General features: G+C 41.9%; 1 protein-coding gene across 1 annotated transcript in view; it reads left to right on the top strand.

Annotated features, from left to right (window-relative positions):
* The window catches only part of Trim2 (tripartite motif containing 2), a 109,772-nt gene that overhangs the window by 57,342 nt on the left and 27,160 nt on the right, over positions 1–25,270 (top strand). The window contains exons 4-6 of the mRNA XM_076864485.1: positions 11,601–11,752; positions 12,897–13,077; positions 13,915–14,638. Coding sequence (XP_076720600.1) covers positions 11,601–11,752; positions 12,897–13,077; positions 13,915–14,638 — 1,057 coding nt within the window. The remainder of the gene's footprint in view (positions 1–11,600; positions 11,753–12,896; positions 13,078–13,914; positions 14,639–25,270) is intronic.

The raw sequence follows: 25,270 nt of genomic DNA, 5'->3' as shown, positions 1-25,270 counted from the left end.
TTACACATGGAAGCCAGTCAGTGCACGTTTATCCAACAGATTTGCCCAACAACATACTTGGTTCCTCAAATGCATTTTACAAAGTTATTGTTATCTTCGTTTTTTAGATAAAGAGACTCAGGCTTGAATAGTTTAAGTCACCAAGCTAATTGACATGTCGTAAAAGCTAGACCAGGAAGAAAGGGCATCCTGAGCTCTTTGGTAGCCCACACAAGAGAGAGACACTATATTTTGTATCACACTGCTTAAGGAATTTCAATCAAACACTGTATTATGTATCAGTCATTATTTAACTGAAAGCACAAGAGACTATTAATAGCTATCAGGTGTTCTGTGCATTGCACTCCAAGGGAGAATTACCTGGTAAATTTTTTGGGGAAAAAAACCCTTAAAGGCATTGCCTTCAACAGCAGTTTGGGTGTTCCTGTGACCATTCCCACACTGGCTGATATTGAACATTGTCTCTTCTTGGAACTCACATCTTATCAGTTCTAAAAGGCCATTAGAGTCAGCCACGAGAGTCCCCTTCAAGTGTAGGCCGACTCAACTTGATAGAGGGGTAAATTTTAGAAACATGAGGAGACCTGCTTTAGATCCTGGTCTAAGTTTGGAATGTAAAGTAGCGAAAATGTCGAATGAGAAACGTTGGCAGTAACATCACTAAGCAAAAGAAGGATGTGGTGGAATTTAAAAATGGCTGGTAGCTGGGGGCAGCTTGGGCATCAGGCAGGAGGTGATGGCGGGCACAGGTGGCAGTATAAATTATAGAGAGGAACCTAGAAAGCTGCGGGGAGAGATTGTGACCAGCTATAAATATCATCAAGAAAATGTTTGCTTGAAATTCCTTAAGCAGTGTGAAAGCATTGAGGTCTGTTAGATAGAAGGTGGCTATTTCAGTGGCTTTAAGGAGGAATGGAATAGCAGAGACTAAAGGATGGGACACTGATTCTGGATTTATTTTTTATTTTATTTATTTATTTTTTGATTCTGGGGATTGAAGCCATGGGTGCTTTGCCACTGAGCCACATCCCTAGCCCCTTTTATTTTGAGACAGGGTCTTTCTTAGTTGTTGAGGGTCTTGCTAAATTGCTGAGATTGGCCTTGAATTTAACAGTCTTTCTGCCTCAGCCTCCTGAGTCACTGGGATTACAAGCATGTGCCACCCTGCTGGGCCAATTCTGAATTTATTGTTTTCCAACGAGAAACCATCAGATAGAACTAGAATAGTATCTGTGGCTCTAGAGAAGAGAAGGCAAATTCCAGAGAAAAGAGTACTCTTTCACTTGAATATCTGCCTCCCACAAATGAAAATATATTTCTAAAATCTGTTAAACTAAACTATTAAAATTGAGATTTTGTGGGGCATAGTGATACACACCTGTAATCCCCATTACTGGGGAGCCTGAGGCAAGAGGATTGAAAGTTCAAGGGCAGGCTAGGCAACTCAGCGAGACTGTGTCTTAAAAAGGCTGGTGGAGTACTGCCTAGGATGCACAAGGCCCTGGGTTTAGTCCCCAGCACCACCACAAAAAAAGAAAAAAAGAAAAAAGGAAGAAAAGATAAAAGAAATAAAAGGAAAGATAGAAAGGAAAGGAAAGGAAAGATAGAAAACCACCCAATTCATTTATGATGTACTCATAACCCTGATGACAAAACCTAGTGATGATAAAAAGCTATTAATAATTCAACTGTGGTAGTAGCTATGAATTTCTTAATTAAAATACCCTAGCAAATTCTTTTTTTTTTTTCTTTTTATTTTTTGGTTAGACACAGTATCTTTATTTTGTTTATTTATTTTTATGTGGTACTGAGGATCGACCCAAGGCCTCACACATGCTAGGCGAGCACTCTACCGCTGAGCCACAACCCCAGCTCCCCCATAGCAAATTCTTAATATGTAAGAGAACTTACAAGTTAAGAAAACTATGATCATCACAAAAAAAAAAAAGAGAAGGAACTCAGAAAATCCACAGGGGGAGGTTTTCCAAGTGGCCAATAACTGTGTGCGTGTGCTTGTATACACACACACACACACACACACAGATATTAAACAAACTTCACAAATAATCAAACCTTTGCAAATCAGCTACAGTTTTCTGAAAAGATAATAGCCAGTGCTGATGAGGAGATGTATGTTGAGATATTTTTATATGCTGTGGGCGGAAGGGTAAATTGCTCTTCAGAAAGTTGATATTAATTTAATAAAATGTAATGAGTGTTTTCTACCACCATTCATCTTTTAATATAGTAGTTTCACTAATAGAAATATTTCTAAGGAAATACTTTGAAATGAAGACAAAGACTTGATATTAAGAATGATTGTTGTGGGCCTGGGAATGTAGCTTAGTGGTAGAGCACCTGCCTATCATGTGCAAGGCCCTGGGTTACATCACCAGCACCACAAAAGAAGAGAAAAAAAAAAAAGAATGTTAGTTACAATTTTTATATATCAGTAAAAATTGGGAATAATCTAAATGTGCAATATTAAGAACATTGTTAAATTATGTTAAGTCCAAATAACAGATTGTTGGGTAGCCATTAAAACTGAGGGGGATTTATTTTTATTTATTTTGTTGTCGTTGTTGTTGTTTGATAATAGGGATCAAACCCAGGGCCTCACATGGGCTAAGTATATGCTCTACCCCCTGAGCTACACCCCCAGCTCCAAACTGATGTTTTTCAAAACAAACGACATGTATATTGGTATACATGAATACGTTTATGTTTATAGAGTTTTCTTTTTTTAATTGTAGAATCACAGGGTATATAGTATAGAAAGGAGAAGGATTTTTTTGTGCAGAAGAGACAAAGTTGCAGAGAGTAGAGAAAGCAAAAGACTTTTGTGCTGTCTATCAGCCCAGTGTTCCCAGGAGCCAGAAGTAGTGATGACGGGCTAGACAGGTAAAATCTGGGACATGGAGGGCTCTGGAATGCCATTGGAGCTTGAATTTGTCCTGAATCATGGGGAGCTATTTCATTAAAGGCTGTTAAGCACCAGGCACAGTGGCACATGCCTGTAACCCCAGCAGCTCAGGTGGCTGAGGCAGGAGGATCTCGAGTTCAAAGCCAGCCTCAGCAAAAGCAAGGCTCTAAGCAATTCAGCAAGACCCTACATCAAATTCATTTCAAAGAAGCTAGAGATAGTGAGGGTAGATTCAGAGTAGAGGAGCCAGACACAGGGGAGGTTTCCCACCTGGGAACCTGCTAGAATAACCCTCAGAGGAGCCCTGGTCCAGGCCCGTGGGAATTACTTTGGAGGAATGGACCAAAGAGTTGACTGAGTGAGCTGGTGGGCAGAGGCACCAGTCCCAAGTGACACTAGGTGAGCTTCCAGGTGTGTAGCTTGGGTGCCCAAAGAAGCGGTGGTGCTACCAACTGAAATCAAAGTTGGGTCCTTAAAGTTTCTATGAACTCTTATAAAATAGAACTATCCATCTCAGGGAAACTTTGGAAAGAGAAATCTGTTGTCATTGCCTAAAGGACAAATTAGGAAAGCATTCCTAAAGATGTATTTCCTGAGCACACCTCAGCAATGAAGACCTTTGGGTACTTGCTAAATGGAAACACTCCCAGAGATGCTAATTCCAGCAAAGTTAAAGAATTCTTTAGGTTAAAACTTCATCCTGCTTTCTATGAAACACATCTCATCAATTCACCTTAAAAATTAACTCCATCTGAAGAGTTTGACCCTCCTTGAGGTGAATGAAGCTATTTAAAGTGTATTTTGAGCACTGTGCGACGCTGAGTCATTAGGAGTCTTTGGAATCATAAAATTTATAAACCAGCAAGAGGCCTTGGAAAATGAGCAGCGTGTGTCTTAAATCATTCTATTGTTTGATCGTAGACTGTAGAAGTTCAGTGCTGCTGCTCTGAAATAGGGGTCCTCATTGCATATTCAAGCCAAATGCATGCAATATTCTAGACAAATTGCTGCAGTTAATTGCCATGGGTAAATCTTTAAAAACAAGTCAAGCGTCTGAAGGTTAATAAAATCGGGTAATTAACAGCAAAGCAGGATGCTGCCATCATAACGGCCTGGTGCTGATTAGCACGTGTGGATAAAAGCCTGTCATCTGCTTTCAGTGCCGTGACACTCTGTCTCCTAATTAAACTGCCATCGCAGCTCTGTCCAAACGCAAAAGAAAAGGAGGAATAGTGGTTAGTGATCTAAGAGGGTCTCTGCACTTCGGGCTGACACTTGAGCTCGTGTCTCCGGATCCCAGGTACACAAATGACCAGGAACCTTTGTTATTGCTTGCTTAGGTGGCCTTCCTGTTGAGGCTCTTAAGAGGAACACTGGATTAGACAAAGGGGAGTGAAGGGAAGGGCAGGGGATAGGGAAAGGAAAGACAGTGGAATGAATCTGACATCACTTTCCTACATACGTATATGAATACCCCACACTGAATCTCACCTTGTGTATATCCAGAAGACGGGAGTCCTAATTAGAATCAGATATATTCCATGCTTGTATAATCGTATAAAAGTGGACAGTAGACTGTCATATTTAACTAAAAAGAACCAATTAAAAAAAAAAAAAAGAATGTTTTGTCCACTAACAAGTCCTCAGATACCCCACCAGGATTAATTATTAGGATCCTCACAGAAATCTCAGGGTTAGCTGCGAGGCCCTGACCATCCTTTTTATGTTGGAAATACACACAGTCCTGCCAATCTCCTCTTCTGATGTCCACAAGTGGTGATTATCTGTCGACAACAATAAGCTCATCCTGGCCTCTGGCCTGATCTCCCAGCCCTGGTAGCAGCGACCCCGTCTCACTGGGGATGGACGAGATGGATGAGCTCAGCTGAGCTGTACACTTTACACAGTCGACTCTCGGCTGGAGTCGCAGATGTCAGAACCCAAGCACGAGTATTTGTGAATGACTAGCTATCGACACTTCCAAATTATTTCAGGGCCTTTGCTCCCAAGACACAGTTAGGCTATTGAATGGGGGCCACTGACCCCAGGTCTGCTGCTGTCTCCTCAAAGCAATGATCAGTTTGGGTTTTAAGGTAAAGTTCACACAGCGTCAAATTCAACATTTCAACTACTGAAAAGGGCACAATTTATGGGTCTTAGTATATTCATAGAGTCGTGCAAACATCACCACTCTCTAATTCCAGAACATTTTCATCATCCCCCAAAGACTCTCCATACTCATAAGCAGCCCCTTCCCTCTATTAATGGGATATACTACATGTAGTGAATTTCATCTGTGAACCGCTCTTGCTTTCCTGGGATAAATTCTACTTGCTTGTGTTTATATAATCCTTTTACTATGTAGCTCAGTTCTTTTTGTTAGCATTTTTGGTGTGGGAGGTACTGGGGACCGAACCCAGGACACTTGACCACTGAGCTACAACTCCAGTCCTCTTTATTTTTGTTTTGAGATAGGAGGCTAGGGATGTGGTTCAGTGGTAGAGTGCTGCCTGGCATAAAGCCCTAGGTTCAATTCCTAGCCACACATACACACACACACACACACACACACACAAATTTGATATAGGGTCTCCCAAAGTTGCCAAGGTTGACCTTGAACTTGCAGTCTTCCTGCCTCAGCTTCCCGAGTCCTTGGGAATACAGGCATGCACCACAGGGCCCAGCCTCTTTTATTAATATTTTGCTAGGGATTTTTTTCATCTATATTCTTAAAGGATGTTGACCTGTAATTTTCTTCTCCTTGGTTTCAAAGAAATAGTGGCCTAATAGGATGGCTTAGTAAATATTCCTCCTTTTCAGTTTCTTGAAGAGTTTGAGGATTGGTACTGGTTCTTATTTAAGTGTTTGTCCGAAAGCTGGGTGCCAGGGTGTACATCTGTAAACCAAGCTACTGCAGAGGCTAAGGCAGGAGGATCTCAAGTTCAAGGCCAGCGTGTGCCATTTAGGGAGACCCTATCTCAATGAAGGAATGAATGTTTGGTAGAATTTATCAGCGAAGCTGTTTGATTGTGGGCTTTCCTTTGAACTTTTCTCATTACAAGTCTATTCAGACTTTCTGTTTCTCCTTTGAACCAGTTTTGGAAGTTTGCGTATGTCTTGGGGTTTGTCTATTTCATCTAGGTTATCAATTTGCTGGCATACAGCTATTCTTACCACTCTATTATAATTCTTTTCATTTCCATGTCAGTGGTAATTTCCCCCCTTTCCTTCCTGTTTTTAGTAATCTGAGGCTTCTGTCTTTTTTCTTGGTCAGTCTAGCTAGTTTTGTCAGATTACATTAGGTCCTTTTGGTCAAGTGTAACTGTCCTCTGTCTGTTGCAACACTCTGGCCTTACATCTCTTCTGACTGGCATTAGACCAGCCACGCTGGCCCCAGTTTGGTTACAGTTTGCAGGGAATATCTTCTTCCGCCCTTTCACGTCCAACGATTCTCAGTGGGGTCTTTGACCTACTGAGCTTTCTGATGGAAACCTGCCGTTCATGGTGAGTATCTCTTGTGCGTGATGAGTCACTGCTGTCTTGCTGATTTCAGATTCTCCATGTCTCCTAACAGTTTGCCTAAAGGGTATCTTGATTTGGATCTCTTTGTGTGGTGTACATGGAGTTTATTACACTTTTCAGATATATAGATTTGCACGTTTCTTCAAAATTTGGGAAGTTTCCAGCCGTTATTTTATCCCCTTTCTCTGTCTCTTTCTGGGTCTCTCATGGTACACTGTTGATACATGTGAGGGTGCCCCACAGGTCTCTCAGGTTCTGTGACTTTTTCTTCATTCCTTTTTTAAATTTCTGTGTAATCTCTATGGTCCTGCCTTCACCTTCACTGATTCTTTCTTCTGCCTACTCACATCTGTGGAACTCCTCTAGTGAATTTTACTTTTTTTTTTTTCCAGATACTGGGGATTGTACCCAAGGGACATTAATCACTGAGCCACCTTCCCAACCCTTTTTCAATCTTTGTTGTTGTTTGGGGGGTGGGGGGCGTACTAGAGATTGAACTCAGGGGCACTCAACCACTAAGCTGCATCCCCAGCCCTTTTTTCTTTATATTTGGTTTACAGAAAGGGTCTCACTGAGTTGCTTAGCCCCTTGCTATTGCTGAGGCTGGTTTTGAACTCACAATCCTCCTGCCTCAGCCTCCCAAGCTGCTGGGATTACAGGCATGCACCACCACATTTTAATATAATTACTTTTGATTCTAAAATATTTCTACTTGGTTCCTTTTTATAATTTCTCTTCCTTTATTAATATTCTGCATTTGATGAGACATGGTCTCATAGTTTCCATTAGTTCTCTTTTTCTTTCCTTTTCTTTCTTTTCTTCTTCTTCTTCTTTTTTTTTTTTTTTTTTTTTTTTTAATTCCATGAGGATATATAAAAGGGAGTTTATTTAAAATCTAGTAAATTCAGCCAGGCACAACGTCCCAGGCCTGTAATCCCAGTGGCTTGGGAGGCTGAGGCAGGAGGATCTTGAGTTCAAAACCAGCCTCACCAACTTAGCAAGACCCTCTCTAAATAAAAAATAAAAAGGGGCTGGAGATTTGGTTTAGTGGTTGAGCATCCCTGGGTTCAACCCCTGGTTCCAAAATAAATAAATAATCTAGGAAATTTAATCTGGACTCTCTGAGGGGCGGTTTCTATTAATTTCTTGTATTTTGATGTGGGCCGTACTTTCTTTTCTTTCCTTTTCTCTTTTTTCATTTCATTTTGTTTGTTTGTTTGTTTGTTTTTCTTTTTTTTAAGCTTTATTTTTTTAATGGAAACTGGACATTTAAAATATTATAATGTTTCAACTCCAGAATGCAGACTCTCTCTTCTCCCTATGATATTTTGTTGTTCCTTATTGTGTTTTTTGTTTTGTTTTGTTTTGTTTGTTTGTCTTCTTGTTGGTTTGTTGACTTTTCAGAACAATTTTGTAAAGTCTTTGATTTTTGTCATGTGTGGCCACTAACACGTTCCCCTGTTTAGTCTAATCAGCTAGTGATACGACAGATTTCTTTACTCTGCCATTTTCATGATGTCACTCCTCGGCCATCAACTGTTTTCAATTATTAATTTGAAAGAGGATTAGTGATGGCAACAGATGCTTAGTCTTTCTTGTAAATAATGGGCTCTTGCCTTGAGGACTTTTTGTATTTTTAGTGACTCTATGTTACTTTGTATCTCTCTCTCTCTCTCTCTCTCTCTCTCTCTCTCTCTCTCTTTCTTTTTAATTTGTATCCTTTGTCATCTCACTCCCAGACTGCTGTAGAACTTAACTCACAACAGGAAAATGCCACTAATATGCCTTTGTGACTTCTCAGTACAATATGGGCACCGATTGCCAAATAAAATTTACCTTTGGCTCAGACCTTTTCCAGACGTGAGGGCATGTCCCTTTCTCCCAGTCTCAACCTGGAGTGACATGAGAAGTGTGCCAATGGATTGAATAGCCCTGTTAATGTGTCCTCTTCCCCTAGACACTTTTATTAGCCCCAATACCCTGACTCACCTGAGGGAAGAAGTCTTTTCACATTCTACTCTTGGACTCTCCTCTTCTACGCATGCCCGGCACTGGGTCTGCTTTAGGAGGGTTTCCTGAGCACTGACGGTGAAGGTGAAGTATTAGTAAACAGGAATCCAGTTAACAGTCTAGAAAGAATAGGTTCCGATGTAAGAATCACCTTCTGCTGAAGCCATGGAGTGACAAGGCTCCTCCGCCTTCAGGAGAACTGTGTAAACTTCACAGATCCCCGAGGATGATGATATGCAAAGGGAAATCTCAGAACAGAGTGAGGAATGTTCTTTCATGCTCTCTTCCACTAGCCCTTTTTTTTGGGGGGGGGGGTGAAGAAACCCCTCAGATTAAAAAATATTTTCAAATAATGAATACAATACATATGATACAGGGTTTATAAATTCTTACCATGTTTGTATCCCCAAAATAATTTCTAAAAACTTTGTGATAGGAAGTTTATATGACTTCATATAGTTTTAGATCACTCCATCTACTGGTCACGTGAAGGACTGTCCAAGAATAGAATGTAAAATGCCATAAAGTGACTGAAGCAGGCCTGTTCCCAGAGAAGGAATGATCCCTTGGGAGGGTTCCTTAGCTCATCCAGTCCTTTGGCAAATAATTTTAAAACCATTTCTAAGTGCTGGACCTTCTGCCAAGTTGAATCAGACCTACTCCAAAATAAGGTTTAAGTGCCTAGCATCATAATCTTCCTGTAGGATGTTTGGATTTTCATTTGAATTCCCAAATACTCATCAATGGAATGTGTAGAGAAATGTTTTTTGAGCAGAAGCAGGTAAAGGATGGAAACTTCCGATTGATAATCCAAGTGCATTCCTAAATGGTCTGCAGAGGAGTAAAGTATATGGAATTAACACCCACAAAAAGTATATAACACACACACAAAAGTGTGTTGCCCTAACTTACTATGTGCCCACTTCAAACTGTGATGAAACATGAAATCTAAAATCTGGAAGATGGTTTGAAGGACTTCGATCTGAATCTGGTTCCTTGGGGAAGATTTTTTCCAAAATGGTATCAGCAGACTGTTTTATTCCTGGGAGAATCCGCTCCAGAAAGTACTGTGTAAAATAGTGAGTCTTAATAAGTCAGGGGGTGTCTTTTGTTTGCCCTAATACCTACCACCCAAATCGTGGCTAGGAGTACCCTCTCATTTACTCACTCAGCAGTGCTGAGTTCCCACTACAGGCAAGGCTTGACCTAGGCTCTGGGTAGGTAACTTCCTGTACTCAGAAACTTAAAACCTTAGAAAGAGTTAATAGCTGGGCACCATGGCACACTCCTATAATCCCAGCAGTTTGGGAGACTGAGGCGGGAGGATCACAAGTTCAAAGTCAGCTACAGCAATTTAGTGAGGCCCTATGTGAGACTGTCTCTACATAAAACATAAAAATGGCCTGCGGTTGTGGCTCAGTGGTTCAGCACCCCTGGAATCAATCCTTGGTACAGAGAAACAACAACAACAACAAAACAACTTAATAAATTAGAGGATGTTACTTCTCACTGAGAGCCCAGGGACTACCTCCACAAGGAAACCAACTTCCAGGATCATCAGGATACAGTGGTTTTATTTTCAGGGAACCAGATAACATCATCATTATCATCATCATAGCTGCTCTTACTTATTAAGAACATATTTTGAACCAGGGCCAGGCATCACTTGAGTTCTTTGTGCAAACTAACCTACATAATCCTCATAGCAGCCCAGTAAAGTAGGTTACTATTGTTGTCTACACTGACAGAGGTGGAAGTTGAGACACAGTCAGGTTAAGTAATTTGCTTAAGGTCATTCAGCAAAGTAAATGGTAGAGCCAAATGCAGACTGCCCAGTCCAGCTTATCTCTGACCCAAACAGTAGCAATTTTCAGAGTGCACTTCGGGAACCTTTGTGGGTTCCAAGACCCTTTCCAGAGGTCCACAAGGTCAATGCTGTATTCACAATACAGCAATATGAAGATATTATCTTTTTTTGCTCTCATTCTCTCAAGAGTGTACTGTGGTACTTTGGAGAGGCTATAGGATAAGTGCTGTCCCAACAAAATGAATGCAAAAGCAATCATGAGAAGCCAACAGTCTTCTGTTAAGCCAGGTGCTGCGGAGATTTCAAAAACTGGGCAACAATGCTATTCTCAGGGTTTGTTTGTTTGCAAATGTAGTTGTTTTTCACAAACTATATCATTCACATCAATGTTTAAATGACCTTCTAATAAATTAATACTTTAAAATTTTTCTCAGCTTTATTTATTTATTAATTTTTGGTAACAGGAATTGAACTCAGGGGCACTTAACCACTGAGCCACATCCCCAGCCCTTTTTTTAAATTTTATACAGAGACAGGGTCTCACCAAGTTGCTTTGGGCCTCGATTTTGCTGAGGCTGGCTTTGAACTTGCAATCCTCCTACCTCAGCCTCCCAAGCTGCTGGGATTACAGGCATTCAATTCAGGGGTCTCAATAAATTGCTGAGGCTGCACTTTTATCTTGCAGTCTTCCTGGGGTCACTGGGATTACAGTCATGTGCCACCATGCCTGGCTTCAGTTTTAATTTTTAACATCACAAATATCTGTAGACATAATCCATATACACAAAGGTTCTTATGGAGTTCTCAATAATTTATAAAGAGCATAAAGAAGTCCAAGACCAAAAGGCTTTAAAACAATAATCCTACACAGTTCTGCCTTAGAAAATAGCTACCAAAAATCTGATTTTATGGCCACAGCAGTAGCTTTGGAGTTGGACCCACCTTGTTTGTGACATGTCACATGAAAGTTTATTCCTCCAGCCAGGCACAGTGGCACACACTTGTAATCTCAGCGACTCAGGAGGCTGAGGCAGGAGGATCACAAGTTTGAGGCTAGCCTCAGCAGTTTAGCAAGGCCCAAAGTAACTTAACAAGACCCTGCCTCAGAACAAAGTTTTAAAAAAGGACTGGGGATGTAGCTCAGTGTTAAACTGTTCTTGGTTCAATCCTCAATGCTCAAAAACAACAAGTTTCTTCTTCCTTTTCTGCCATGAAGCTGGACATAATACTGCCAACAGTGTGGGGTGGGTGGGAGAATTAAGTGAGAGAACTGATTCCTGCAGAGTGAGCACTCCACCAGTGGCCGTGAACTTGGAACTTTTCTCATGTAACCCACAGGTGATGGAATTTTACTGCCAGTCCTGTGAGACCGCCATGTGCCGGGAGTGCACCGAGGGCGAGCATGCAGAGCACCCCACGGTCCCCCTCAAGGACGTGGTGGAGCAGCACAAGGCCTCACTCCAGGTCCAGCTGGACGCTGTCAACAAAAGGTGCGGCTTCCCTCCCCAGGCTCCCAGCCAGGGCCTGTTCTGTGCCCAAGGCCTGGCTCCATGGTCTGTGGTCTCAGTGCGATAATGCGTTCATGTGGCTCTTCGAGATCTCAGTCGTAACTAGATTTTCCTATGATTATGGGTCTGTCATCATACACCAGTGAGTGGTGAAGGCTTCCCTGCCCCTTGGCAAACCTCCAACCGCCTGATACCAGGAGTCGCAGCATTTTTTGTCAGAGTCTCTTAGGAACATGAGATGAATGAAAGTGCATTCAAGGAACATGCTCTCAGGAGATCTCTGAAATTCATTCCCTCAAACTGGGCCCTCTGAGGAGCTCTTGAGCTGCTGTTCTGGACACACAGACTTAGGCCCACTGGCTCCCCTCTGTGTGAGCCCTGCCAAATGGTGCTGAGCAGTGAACGCTCAATTTCCCTTGTGTTTTCCTGCTTTCCCGTTTCTTTCTTTGGCACGGACATGAGGAGTAGAGTAGCTGTGAGAAAGACAGGAGCCAGAAACTTTTAACAGCCAGTTGAAAATAGTAGATCTCTTGCTGATAGTCAATGATCAATAGTTGGAGTGAGAAAACTGTAGTTATTCTGTACTAATGACAAGAACGTGGAAACTTATGAGACCTTCCCAGGAAACTGAATTTAGATAAGTTTTCAGGTGGTTGGGGAAAATGGTACAGCTATATATTTAGAACAGTGACTCTCACCCATGGGTGATTATGTTTCCCCAGGGTACATTTGGCAATGTATAAAGACATTCTTGCTGTCACAACTGTGTGGAGGGATGCTGTTGCCATCTGGGATGATGCTATTAAACATCCTGCAATGCCCAGAACAATCCCCTGAAAAAAGAATTATCTGGTCATAATTGCTTTTCAAAGGCCTTCACGTCTTTTTTTTTTTTTTTTTCTTTGACCTTCAAGTCTTGGTACCATCAATTATTAAAATTAGATGGTAGATTGAAATAGATGTGGAACCTCAAACTTTCATTCATTCCATTATTCCATTATTATTTTTTAAAGATGATGAAAGGAGAGAAAAATATTTTGTTGTTTTGACAGAACAGAGTGTTTGGAGAGACTTTGGACCACTTCCAGAGTGATGTTAAATAATAATCTTTAACAACCATCCCCAGGCTCCCAGAAATAGATTCTGCTCTTCAGTTCATCTCAGAAATCATTCATCAGTTAACCAACCAAAAGGCCAGCATCGTGGACGACATCCATTCCACCTTCGATGAGCTCCAGAAGACGTTAAATGTGCGAAAGAGCGTGCTGCTTATGGAACTGGAGGTCAACTATGGCCTCAAACACAAAGTAAGACTCCGGGTTCTCATAGATATTCCGAAAGAGACGTGGTATTGGACACTTCACAGCACTGGCTGTGTCACTGACAGCAACAAAGGGAACCCAAATGGGTCCATCAATGTCCCCCACTGTATAGTAACTAAGTTTTCATTCAACAGAATATCTAGCTTTTCTTTCTTTCTTTCTTTCTTTTCTTTCCTATTTGCAGCAGAACTGTTTAATTCTGTGACCTTAAGTAGCAATTTATAATTTGACAGAGGCGAGGTTGAGTATCATGTAATTCTTTCAGGATTTAGGGTTAAACTGGATTGTTTTCCTTCCTTAATTATAATGTGGAATCGTCCCTTAATTGCCGTCTCATCCACACCAACCTGTTAGTCAACTTCAAAGTGAACCCTGACTGCATTCTTTGTTTAACTCTGCATGTCTGTTCACAAAAGAGGAAACGCTTCTGATGTTCAGTTGTGGAGGCTTTTCATCTGTTTGGTTTCTGTCCCTTTGCAAGGCAATGGGGGAGTTTTGAACATTCAGGAAAGATACTGAATAATACATATTTTAGGTGTCCAACGTGGCATTGTTTGCCATGTTCTTGGTTTCTGTTATCCAAAGGCCTGATCCAAGCAATACATAGGTGGGTGATGAGGCAGGGGGAGGCCAAAGGGAACTCTCCAGAAGGTATTGGGAATGCAATTTAGGATTTTGCATTAGAACTGGGTTCACTGGGTTAAATGAGAGGCCGCTTGCTCTGTGTGGGCAGGTGTAGAGGAGGTTCTTGCAGGAGGAGGGCACTGCCCCAGCGTGCCTGGCAGGAGTCCCACAGAGCTCACCAGCCCTGTTTCCCGGCAGGTGCTGCAGTCACAGCTGGATACTCTGCTCCAGGGGCAGGAGAGCATCAAGAGCTGCAGCAACTTCACAGCGCAGGCCCTCAACCATGGCACGGAAACAGAGGTGCTGCTGGTGAAGAAGCAGATGAGCGAGAAGCTGAACGAACTGGCCGACCAAGATTTCCCCCTGCACCCGCGTGAAAACGATCAGCTGGACTTCATCGTGGAAACCGAGGGGCTCAAGAAGTCCATCCACAACCTCGGGACCATTCTGACCACCAACGCGGTGGCATCCGAGACGGTGGCCACCGGCGAGGGGCTGCGGCAGACCATCATCGGGCAGCCCATGTCCGTCACCATAACGACCAAGGACAAAGACGGCGAGCTGTGCAAAACCGGCAATGCCTACCTCACGGCTGAACTGAGCACCCCCGACGGCAGCGTGGCGGACGGGGAGATCCTGGACAACAAAAACGGCACCTACGAATTTTTGTACACGGTCCAGAAGGAAGGAGACTTCACCCTGTCTCTGAGACTCTACGACCAGCACATACGAGGCAGCCCGTTTAAGCTGAAGGTGATCCGGTCCGCCGACGTGTCTCCCACCACTGAAGGCGTGAAGCGGCGCGTCAAGTCCCCCGGGAGCGGCCACGTCAAGCAGAAAGCTGTGAAAAGACCCGCGAGCATGTACAGCACCGGGAAGCGAAAAGAGAACCCCATCGAGGACGATCTGATCTTTCGAGTGGGTAAGGAGAGGGTGCATTGCGCCTGGTGCCGGAGCATCTGGGTGGCTTTGGTTAAGGGGTGGCTGGGGGGGAACCCTGCAGCTCAGAATTTACACCAGATGGGCTTGGGCGCTGCGGGTAGGTTTTCTTAGTCTAGCTCCTGCAGTGCATTCTCTGGAAAGTCCTCCTCCTCTTCCTCCTCCTACTCCTCCTCCTCCTCCTCCTCCTCCTCCCCTCCTCCTCCTCCCTCTCCTCCTCCCCTCCTCCCCCTCCTTCTCCCCTCCTCCTCCTCCCCTCCTCCTCCTCCTCCCACCCTCCTCCCTTTCCCTCCTTTTGTTCTCTCCCTCCTTCATCTTTCCCTCTTCCTCCTCCTCCTGTCCCTTCTCCTTCTGTTCTTTAACTTGCAAGGGCTGCATCTTCATTTTAGAAAACAAGCAGAAAGAGAAATAGAAGAAGCACAGCACCCATAAATTTGAAAGGAAATGTTGGCAGTCTTCCTCCCCCACCCCAGGGGAGTGGCAGAGAGATGATTGGCTGGGGCAGCTTCTTGGGTTTCCTTGAAATCCCAGCTCAGGTTGCCCTGGGTAGACCTTTGATGCCTCTCTGTCACCATGTCTGTGCTGTAAGGGTTAGGGGCAGGAGGCACTGCAAGCTGTCGTGGCCACTACTTGTGTCTAGTTGGAGAACAGCCCTGGGGGAAGAGGGTGGAGAATGGAATGGGGTTGGGGTGGGGTTCTCGTGGAAGATAGAAGGTGCAGGATGAGCTAAGAGGTTTGGGAATGTAAATAGCCCTTCCCTCCTCTGATTTATTGCCTATCATCTTTATTTATTTTTTATTTTGTTTTGTTTTTCAACTGTTCTCTCAGTAGAAAGCAAACTAAATGTAAACAACAAAGGATTTGATCCTTCTTAAGTTAAAAAAAAAAAAAAAGTCTGCTTTTTGTTTAGTTTCAGAAAGTAGTGCCAGCCTGCCTTTCTTTACCCCCTATTTAGTCCTACATTGCAGTATCTCTAAAAAGGTGCTGCACAGGATATTAACTGACCAATTGTGGAAGACGATCCTGTGGTCCAAATAAATTGAGGAAATCTTCAGCCAAATGAAGCAAACAGATTTTTTTTTTTTTTAACTGTAGAACTTCTCAATACCTTTAGAATCTGCTGCTGTGCACTGCATTTCTGAGGAAAGACAAGGATAATGGGCAGCACTTGCAAACTTTATTGACCTTCAGACTTTTTCCATGGAACATCATAGAAAACTGGGGCCCCTTGAAACATTCTTGGGCAGGGTTGCTTGGTCATGTTTGAGGCTGCATCTTGATAAAGACTGTGGTGTGACATATAACTTGCCCGTTCAGAGCTTGGAGGCCTTCATGCATTCCTTGGCAGTCAGAAATGCGGGTGCAGAGGAGTTGGGCAGATGCAGGATTAGGAGCCTCCCATGTCAGTCACTCCGGTTCCACCACTTCCTTGAGCCTTGGTCAGATCTTTTAGCTTCCCTGAAGTTCAGTTTTGATGTCCATAACAAAAAATGCAACAATTTTTGTTTCTCAGAACTGTTCTAAGCTTAATGCCTGGCCTATAAGAGAAGCTAAATTAAGACTGTTAAATTCTCCCTACTCCTTTTTCTTTTCAAAGATTGCTGCTTCCAATGACCTCCTGCATCAAGGACAAATTCATGCTCCCATTCAAAACCCACCACCTGTTCCCAGCCACTTCCTTAGGCAATGTGCAAGATACTGAAATCAGACCCATCTGGGTCTTAATCCTGATTCTCTGTACTGACTGAATAACTAGCTTGCCCTTCCCAAACTCTGTAAATAAAGGGAATGAACTATTCCTACCTCTTAAGGTTGCTGTGGGGGAAAATGAGAAAGAATTCTTATAATATGCCTGACACTCACCTATGTACAATAAGTGTTCAGTTAATGCTGGCTAAGATTTTACTATTGTTATTACTAGTGATAAACACCATCTTCATGTCTTGAAACTTGTCTCTTAAGAAGGATACTTTCTCCAACTCTACAGTTGTGGGTTGTTCTTTGAGGAGGAGATACTCTTTTCTCCCTTCCTCGCTCTTCAGAAATGGAGCCATCATAGTTCACTGACACTGGTAGAAAGGTGTTTGAATGTTTAAATGTTTATAAAGAACTTAGTGCCTGGCGTACAGCATGATGATTGAGTTTATTAATGAAGGGGTTTGCAAGGGCTTCTAGGCATAGTCTGAGGGACTTAACAGAAATTTATCTTCTCACAGTTCTAAAACTAGAACTTTTGAGTTACAAATTCAAGGTCAAGTGCTGGAAATCCAAAATCAAGGTGGAGTCTAGGTCCAAGGTGTGGAAGAGTTGGTTTCTCCGAGGCATCTGTTCAGGGTCATCCTCTTGGGCTTTGTCTTTATGTTTTCCCTCTGTTTACACACACCCTTGGTGTCTCTTCCTCCTCTTAAAAGGATGCTCCTCATATTGGATTAGGACCCCACCTTAATGGTTTCAGTTTAACTTAATCATCTCTTTAAAGATCTTATTCTCAGACATGGTTTCATTCAGATGTGCTGGAGCTTGGGATTTCACCATATGGATTTTAGTCTATAACAAATTCAATGCATCTCAGGTATGTAGGAACAGAAAAGCAAGTCTTACTGGTCTATTATTATTATTATTATTATTAACCAGTAAAATTTGCTTATATTTATGGTATATAAGATGATGTGTATGTGTATATATATGTATATATATGTATGTGTGCATATCCATATATATATATATATATATATCGTGGAATGACTAAATCAGGCTAATATATGCATTGCCTCACGCTCTTATGAAGTTTTTTAGTAAGAATACTGGAAATCTACTCTTGGCAATTTTTAAGTATACAACATATTGTTAATAACTATAATCACCACAATGTGTAATAGCTCTCATGAGTCTATCCCTACTGTCAAACTGAAATTTTGTGACCTTTAATCAAGATCTCCCTAATCTTCCCACTCCCAGGCTCTGGCAACCACTATTCTACTTTTTTTTTTTTTTTCAGTTGAATTTTTTTAGTTGTAGATGGACACGATACCCTTATTTTATTTGTTTACTTTTATGTGGTTCTGAGGATCCAACCCAGTGCCTCACATGTGCCAGGCAAGCACGTTACCACTGAGCAACAGCCATAGCCCCATCCTACTCTTTTGAGTTTTTATTGTTTTAGATTCCATGTATAAGTGAGATCATGCAATAATTGTCTTTCTGTGTCTGGTTTATTTCACTTAACGTCCCCTTGGTTTATCCATGTTGTCACAAATTATAAGGGCTCCTTCTATAAACGTTAAGTGGTATTTCATTTTATATATATATATATATATATATATATATATTTTTTTTTTTTTGTATCTACTCATCCTTTAATGAAAACTTAGGTTGAGTTCATAGCATGGCTGTCGTGAATAATGTTGCAATGAACACGAGACTGAAGATGTCTCTTTGACATATCAGTTTAGTCTCCTTTGGATATATATTGGGTAGTGGGTTTGCCACATGACATGGTACCTCTATTTTTAATTTGGGAGGAACCTCCACACTGTTTTCCATAATGGCTCTAGTCATTTACCTTCCCACCAGCAGTGCACAAGGATTTCCTTTTCTCCACATCCTTTCCAGCACTTACAGTTTGTCTTTTTGATGATAGTCAGTCTGACAGATCTGAGGTGAGATCTCATTGTGGCTTTAATTTTCATTTCCCTGATGACGAATGATGTTGAGCACAACATTTGCATATCTTCTTTTGAAAAGTGTCTAATTCCTTTGCTTATTTTATAATGAGGTTGTCTTCTTACCAATGAATTGTTCCTTATGTAATATTAGCCCTGTATCAGATGTGTGGTTTGCAAATATTTGTCTTCACTTTGGTAATTGTTTCTTTTACTGTGTAGACCTTTTAGGTTTGGAAGATCCTATTGTCTATTTTTGCTTTATTACCTGTACTTTTAAGTTCCTATTCAAAATCATTATTGCCCAGACCAAGTCATGGAGATTTTTTTCCCCTATATATTTTTTTCTTTTTAAAAATTTTTTTTAGTTATACATGGACACAATATCTTTATTTTGTTTATTTTATTTTCATGTGGTGCTGAGAATTGAACCCAGTGCCTCACATGTGCAAGGCCAGGGCTCTGCCATGGAATCACAACCCAGCCCCTCCTCTGTATTTTCATTTAGTGGTTTTATAGTTTCAGGTCTTAAGTTTAAGTCTTTAAACCATTAGAGTTGATTTTTATATATAATATGAGACCAGGATCTAAGTTTATTCTTCTGTATATCAATATACAGGTTTTCTGGGAGCTGGGTTGTGGCGCAGCGGTAGAGCACTCGCCTCGCACATACGAGGCCCTGGGTTCGATCCTCAGCACCACATAAAAATAAATAAATAAAGCTATTAAAAAATATATATACAGTTTTTCCAACACCATTTATTGAAGAGACTCTTCTTGTGTGACTGAGATTGTGTGTTCTAGGCATCTTTGTTGAAGATCAGTGAACTATAAATGTGTGGACTTATTTCTGGACCTTCTCTTCTGTTCCATTATCTATGTATCTGTTTTATGTCAGTACCATGCTGTTTTTTTTTTAATAATAGATTTGAAGTAGATTTTACATCAGGTAATGTGATGCCTCTAGCTTTGTTTTTTTTTGCTCAGATTGCTTTGGCTATTTGGGGGGAATTGGGGGTTCCATGTGCATTTTAGGATTACTTTTCTATTTCTGTGGAAAATGTCATTGTAATATTGATAGTATTGCAGTGAATTTTTAGATGGACATTTTAACAGTATTCTTCCAATCCACGAACATGGGATATCTTTTCATTTACTTGTGTCATCTTAAATTTCTTTCATCACTGTCTTACCATTTTCAGTGTACAGATCTCAACTTCTTAGTTAAATCTATTCTTAAGTTCTTGTTTAATTTTTCTTTAACTTTTATATTCTAACCCAGAGTCTAGTCAAAAGACAGCACTCAGTGTGTAATAATGTAGCTCAAAAAACATTTCTAGCTGGGCACCATGACCCACGCCTGTAATCCCAGCAGCCCTGGAGGCTGAGTCAGAAAGATGGCAAATTCAAAGCCAGCCTCAGCAGAAGCAAGGCTCTAAGTAACTCAGTGAGACCCTGTCTCTAAATAAAATACAAAATGGGGCTAGGGATGCGGCTCAGTGGTTGACCCTGAGTTCAGTCCCTGGTACCAAAAAAAAAAAAAAAGAAAAATTTCTACGACACCTGGTTCCTAATAGGCACTATGCTATTGATGAAAGTAAATGAGAATTCTTCCCTCAAAGAGCTTACAGTTTGTATGACTAACTCACTCTTTTATGATGGGCTATGTTATGGCTACAGAAATACGAAGGAATTTAAAGCAGGAATGGAATGATTGAGCAGGATGTAGCCAAATTGATGGGTGAAAATGGCATCTCAAGCAGGGGGACCAGTGTGAAGAGAATAAGAAGGTAAAGAGAAAACATGATTGATGGTTTCAGATCATGCACATCTCATGCAGAGTGAGCAGGAAGGTAAAAGGATGACAAATCCATGCTGAGCCCAGTGTTTTGTTTTATTTATTTTTTCTTTCTTTATTTATTTTTATTTTTTGTAATATTTATTTATTTATTTTTTGTTGTAGTTGGGCAGTTTTGTTTTTTTTTTTTCTTCTTCTTCTTCTTCTTCTTCATTCCTGGACATTGAGGCCAGGAGTGTTGTACCTCTAAACTATATACCCAACCTTTTAAATTTTGAGACAGAGTCTTACTAATTTGTGCAGGTTGACCTCAAACTTGGGATCCTCCAACCTTGGCCTCCTGAGTCACTGGGGTTATAGGCGTGCACCACCATGCACAGCTTTCCACTGCTTCCCGAATGACATCAGTGTTCTCCTTCCTGGGTATCTTGGTCTCTAGAATGTTTTCCCCCATGTTATCCTTCTCCCAACGACTACCTTCTATTTTAGAATCCACAGTGATATTATTTATGCCTGGGTCTTATGACCCAACAAGACTCTAGATTCCTTGAGGTCAAAGATAATGTCATTATCATCCCCCCACATACCCAGAAGACAGTAGTAGTGTTGCATAAGAACTGTGTCTCTTTGAGTGGATCAAGTCACGGTGGACTGCATGATTTCGCTTTCCTCCTTAATTTTCCGCTCACTATCAGGGCCCAGTTCTGAGGCCCAGGGAGAGGCAGATCAGACTTCAGTGCTTAAATTCACAAGTATTCACATGCATGGGACAACATCAGACAATGTCAAACAGGGACGGCCCAGGAACTTACTTTTTCAGTGATTTGTACTTTTGGCTACACATGGGTAAGTTTTATATTAATAATGAGAAGAGTTCAACTTTCTTGTTCAGTAACACTTTCATGTTAGAACTTCAGGTTCTTAGTGCATAATTGAGCATTTATGGTTTGAGCAATCTCTTGGTGCATGTGCTGGAGATAGCTGCATGTATTCCTGAAATCAGCCAAACTCAACTGCACATGTGAGGTGGCAACCATGAGTCTGCTGTCCCCTCGGCTTTTCTCAAGTGTACTAAGCTTCTTGTGGCACTGATTTTGTGCATAAGGGTACATAGTTTTATAAAATCTGTATTAGGGTTTCCACCACCACCGTAAATACATGTGTCAATTTTGTGTATTCATGAAAGTGAATCAATCATCCCTTTGTGGATGAGGTGAAGGATTTTCAGGAGTAATTGCATTTCGCATTCTCACCATCTTCATTCCTCCTCCAGCCCCCTAGTTAGATGTGGCTCTGCTTTGTGAGCACTTTCTCTGCTAAGCTGAGGTAGAAAAAGAAGGATGCAATCCTGGAGGAGGCCCCAGTTTAGAAGATAGATGTGTTAAAAACTTAGTACCGGGGCTGGGGTTGTGCCTCAGCAGTAGAGCTGCTAACCCTCACCCTAACCCTTAAGAATGAATCAAGGCATGAAAGTCAGGGCGGGCCAGTTAAGGAAACATTCCTACAGATGACATCTAAACATCAACTGGCTTTGAGGAGGAAGCTTTCAAGTGGAAGGAGGAAAAGAGTCTTTCAGATAATGGAGAGCAGGTACAAAGGCACGAACGTGAGAAACTGGGTAGTTGGAGGAACTGTAAATGACTCCATCATCCTGAAGCATCAGATGAGGTGAGATGCAAGCAGAGACCAGCGTACGTTTCCCTGGTCAGCAGTTGGGACTTGTTCTGTAAACTTGTTTTCCTTGGAGTGTAGTCCACAAGCCATGTGCATCTGAATGTCCCAGAGTGCCTGGTAAAAATGGAAATTCTTGAATTCTAAACCGCACATCCAGAATTTGAATCTCTGCAGAAGGTCCAGGAGTCTGCATTCTGCAGGCTTCATTGATACTTACACACAATGAAGTGGGAAAAACACAGCTCTGTAAGTTGTGGGGAGGAGGCACTGAATGATGTAGTGTCGTGTCATGACTTACTGAGATTTTGACTTTCTCGAGAACCTGGGGACAGGAGGGGACTCTATTGAGAGTGTTGACCTGGAAGCAGAGAGACTATTAAGAGGCTACTTACAGTGGGCCACACGAGTTCTTATGAGCACCAGAATTAAGAGTGACATAATGGAATAGTCAGGAAACAGCAGGTTTGTAAAATGCTTAGGAGAGAGCGAGCAGAAATTGGTGATGAGTTTGAACTCCCAGCTGTGGGACTTGGGTGTTATAGGGATGGGAGGCAATAGTGTGGGTAGTTAACACTGCAGGCTCTGAGCTAGGCTGTCCTGAGTCCCAGTCCCCAAAGTTACTTAAACTCTCAGTGCCTTCACTTCCTCTATAAAAGGGAGAAAAAAGCCGGGCATGGTGGCACGCACCTTCAGCAACTCAGGTGGCTGAAAAAGGAGGATCACAAGTTCAAGGCCAACCTTAGCAATTTAGCGAGACCCTAACAATTTAGTAGTAAACAAAACCAGCTCATGGCTTCTAATCAGCAAACTCTAATAGTCTGGGGAAAAGAATCATCATCAACAGATGGGAGACTGTGTCTCAAAAGGAAAAACAAGAAGGACGGGGATGTAGCTCAGTGGTAAAGCACCCCTGGGTTAAATCCCCTAAGGGGGAAAAGAAAGAAAGAAAGAATTTTCTTCATAAGGGGGTTTTGTGAGGATTAAATGAATTTAATACACAGCAAAGCTTAGAACAAGGCTTGGTACTGAATAAAACCTCAGTAGTTTTAGGGAGGCAAAGTAAATGGGACTAATTAATAAATTATTCATAGTTCTAGTATAGAAATAATAACTAAGGTAAGTAGTTAAGAAGACAGGAAGAGCTGAAAACCTGACCGTCTCAGTGTGAATTCCAAGCTGCTACTCATTAGCCATGTGACTTGGGAAAAATTGACCTCTCCATGCCTCAGTTTCTTCATCTGTAAAATGGGGACGACATTAACGCATTTCCTCCTGTGGGAAGGATTAAAAGAATGCATGTAAAGGCTTAGGACAATACAGGCACAAAGCAGGGGCTTGATAAATGTTGATTATCATAGTTGGTGTCATCATCCACCAAGCTAAGACAAGTTAGAAGGTGAGCAAGAACATTTCAGTTCTGATCATCCAGGTAGGCAGTATGGAGTGTGGATTTGGAGCTCAACAAAGAAGTCAAGGCTAGAGAGATCCATTTGGAAATGAAAAGTAGACGTTCCTTTAAACCATGAGCTTTAATGAAATGTCAAAGACAGGAGTCGTGGCTCAAGGAGGAAAAGATGGGGAATGGATGCAGGAGAGAGAACAGATATTCTCTGAACCAGGAATATGCTGTATGTCATCTCACGTAAAATCCTTTAGCACACATAATATTCTTGCAGGTCCTAATGCAATATAATACACCTACTGTAGTCTAATGTGTAGAACTGGGGCCAGTTCATACTGGCCTGCCATGGTTTCATGTTGGTGGCTTGAAATGTACCACAATAGGAGCTTTAACAATAGGGAAATGGGCAAATGCTCCAATCAGAGCCCTCCTCCACCCTCCCAGCCGCTACCCTGGGGAGCCAAATTACCATGACATCATATAATTATCCTTACCATTGAAGAATTAGAGGCTTAGAGAAGTGAAACTTATGCCCTTTGAATGCCCTTTAACTACTGTGGTTTTCCAAAGTTGAGCTATTGGGCACCTCCCATGCCTCAAAACTTGTTTGTCCATGGAGTGAGTTACTGTGGGACTCTCATACTGTATTGGGAAACAATTCTGAATGACTTTAGAGAAGTAGCCTAGAGCATCTGTTGACAATGATTCCTTGAACCCAGGGATTCTTTCTCCCAGACTATTAGAGTTTGCTGATTAGAAGCCATGAGCTGGTTTTGTTTCCTACTAAAGAAAGTCATTGAACAAAGGTAGAACTGGAAGATGTGGGAGGGAGGGGAAGAATTACAACTGAATTGTTTGAAATTGTGTGATTCATACGCCATACCTTTATATGTTGATGGAGAGTTGAATGGAACACTCATTTGTACTCTGCAACGGTGTAATTTAAAATGGGTGTGTAAAGCCACTTAGCATGCATTCAGAGGAAGATGCAAGATTCCACGTCCCTTCCCCTTGCCTTACCTCAGCAAGCCACCACCCTCTTCCTAAAATATGTGAGGAGGAAGGTCATCTAATTTGACATCTAAGGTCATTATAGGAACCCTGCCTGACCCCTCAAGAATCTCATCCTTGTTAGTCAGCTTTCCATGATTATAACAAACTCCATCATTAAAATCAACTAAAAAAGAGCAAAGATTTATTTTGGCTCCTCATTTTGGAGATTCCAGTCCATGGTCATTTGGCTTCTTTGCTTTTGGGCCTGTGGTCAGGCAGCAGCTGTGAAGGAAGCTGCTCACCTCATGGCAGTGAGGAAGCAGTACCCCTGGGGTTCCAGTATCACCCCGGCCCAAGGCATGTCCTCAATGACCTGACTTCCTGCCACTAGGTTCTACCTCCTGAGGGTTCCACCACCTCCTAATAGCACCACAGGCTGGGGGCCCAGACATTCAGGATCCACACAGTAGCACCGCACGCAGTATAGAGTGCAGCAGTGAGTAGGGCAGATGCTGCTCCTGGCCTCGGGGAGCTTACAGTCTAGTCAGGGATACAGACAGGCAGTTAAAATGCTGTGTGATAGGGATGGAGTTTTCTAAAGGATATTAATAGAAAAATATGACCAGTGTGAGCTCAGAGCTCACCTTACCTCTGAAACCTGGTATTTTAAAGTCTAATTAGAAAGAAGCAATGTATATGTTGGAAAAATTGTTACGTAAAGGGTCAGGAGAACCCGGTGTTATTCTTCCCACTGGCACTAACTACATGTGTGATGTGGCTAGCTTCAACTTGCTCATCTATAAAGTGGAAATGATAGTATTTGTTCTACTTACTCATGGGATTATTATAAAGAGTTCATGGGATAATGTACATGAAGTGCTGTGAACACATTAGAATATTTCATTTTCCCATGCTGGAACGTGGCCTGTCTTTTTCCGCCCTCGTTCATTCATTAAACATTTGTGACCCACCTGCATGGTTGACGAAACTGTTCGAGGCGATATGTGGCTCAGTTAGATTTTGTTGCACTATTCCATTCAGAGTATTTTTGCCTTATTGAGCATGAATTTTCACACTAAGTTGGAG

This window comes from Callospermophilus lateralis, chromosome 8, assembly GCF_048772815.1.
Source record: "Callospermophilus lateralis isolate mCalLat2 chromosome 8, mCalLat2.hap1, whole genome shotgun sequence".
NCBI lineage: Eukaryota > Metazoa > Chordata > Mammalia > Rodentia > Sciuridae > Callospermophilus > Callospermophilus lateralis.
Note: the sequence above shows the minus strand (reverse complement) of the source record. Positions and strands in the feature narration are given on the sequence as shown.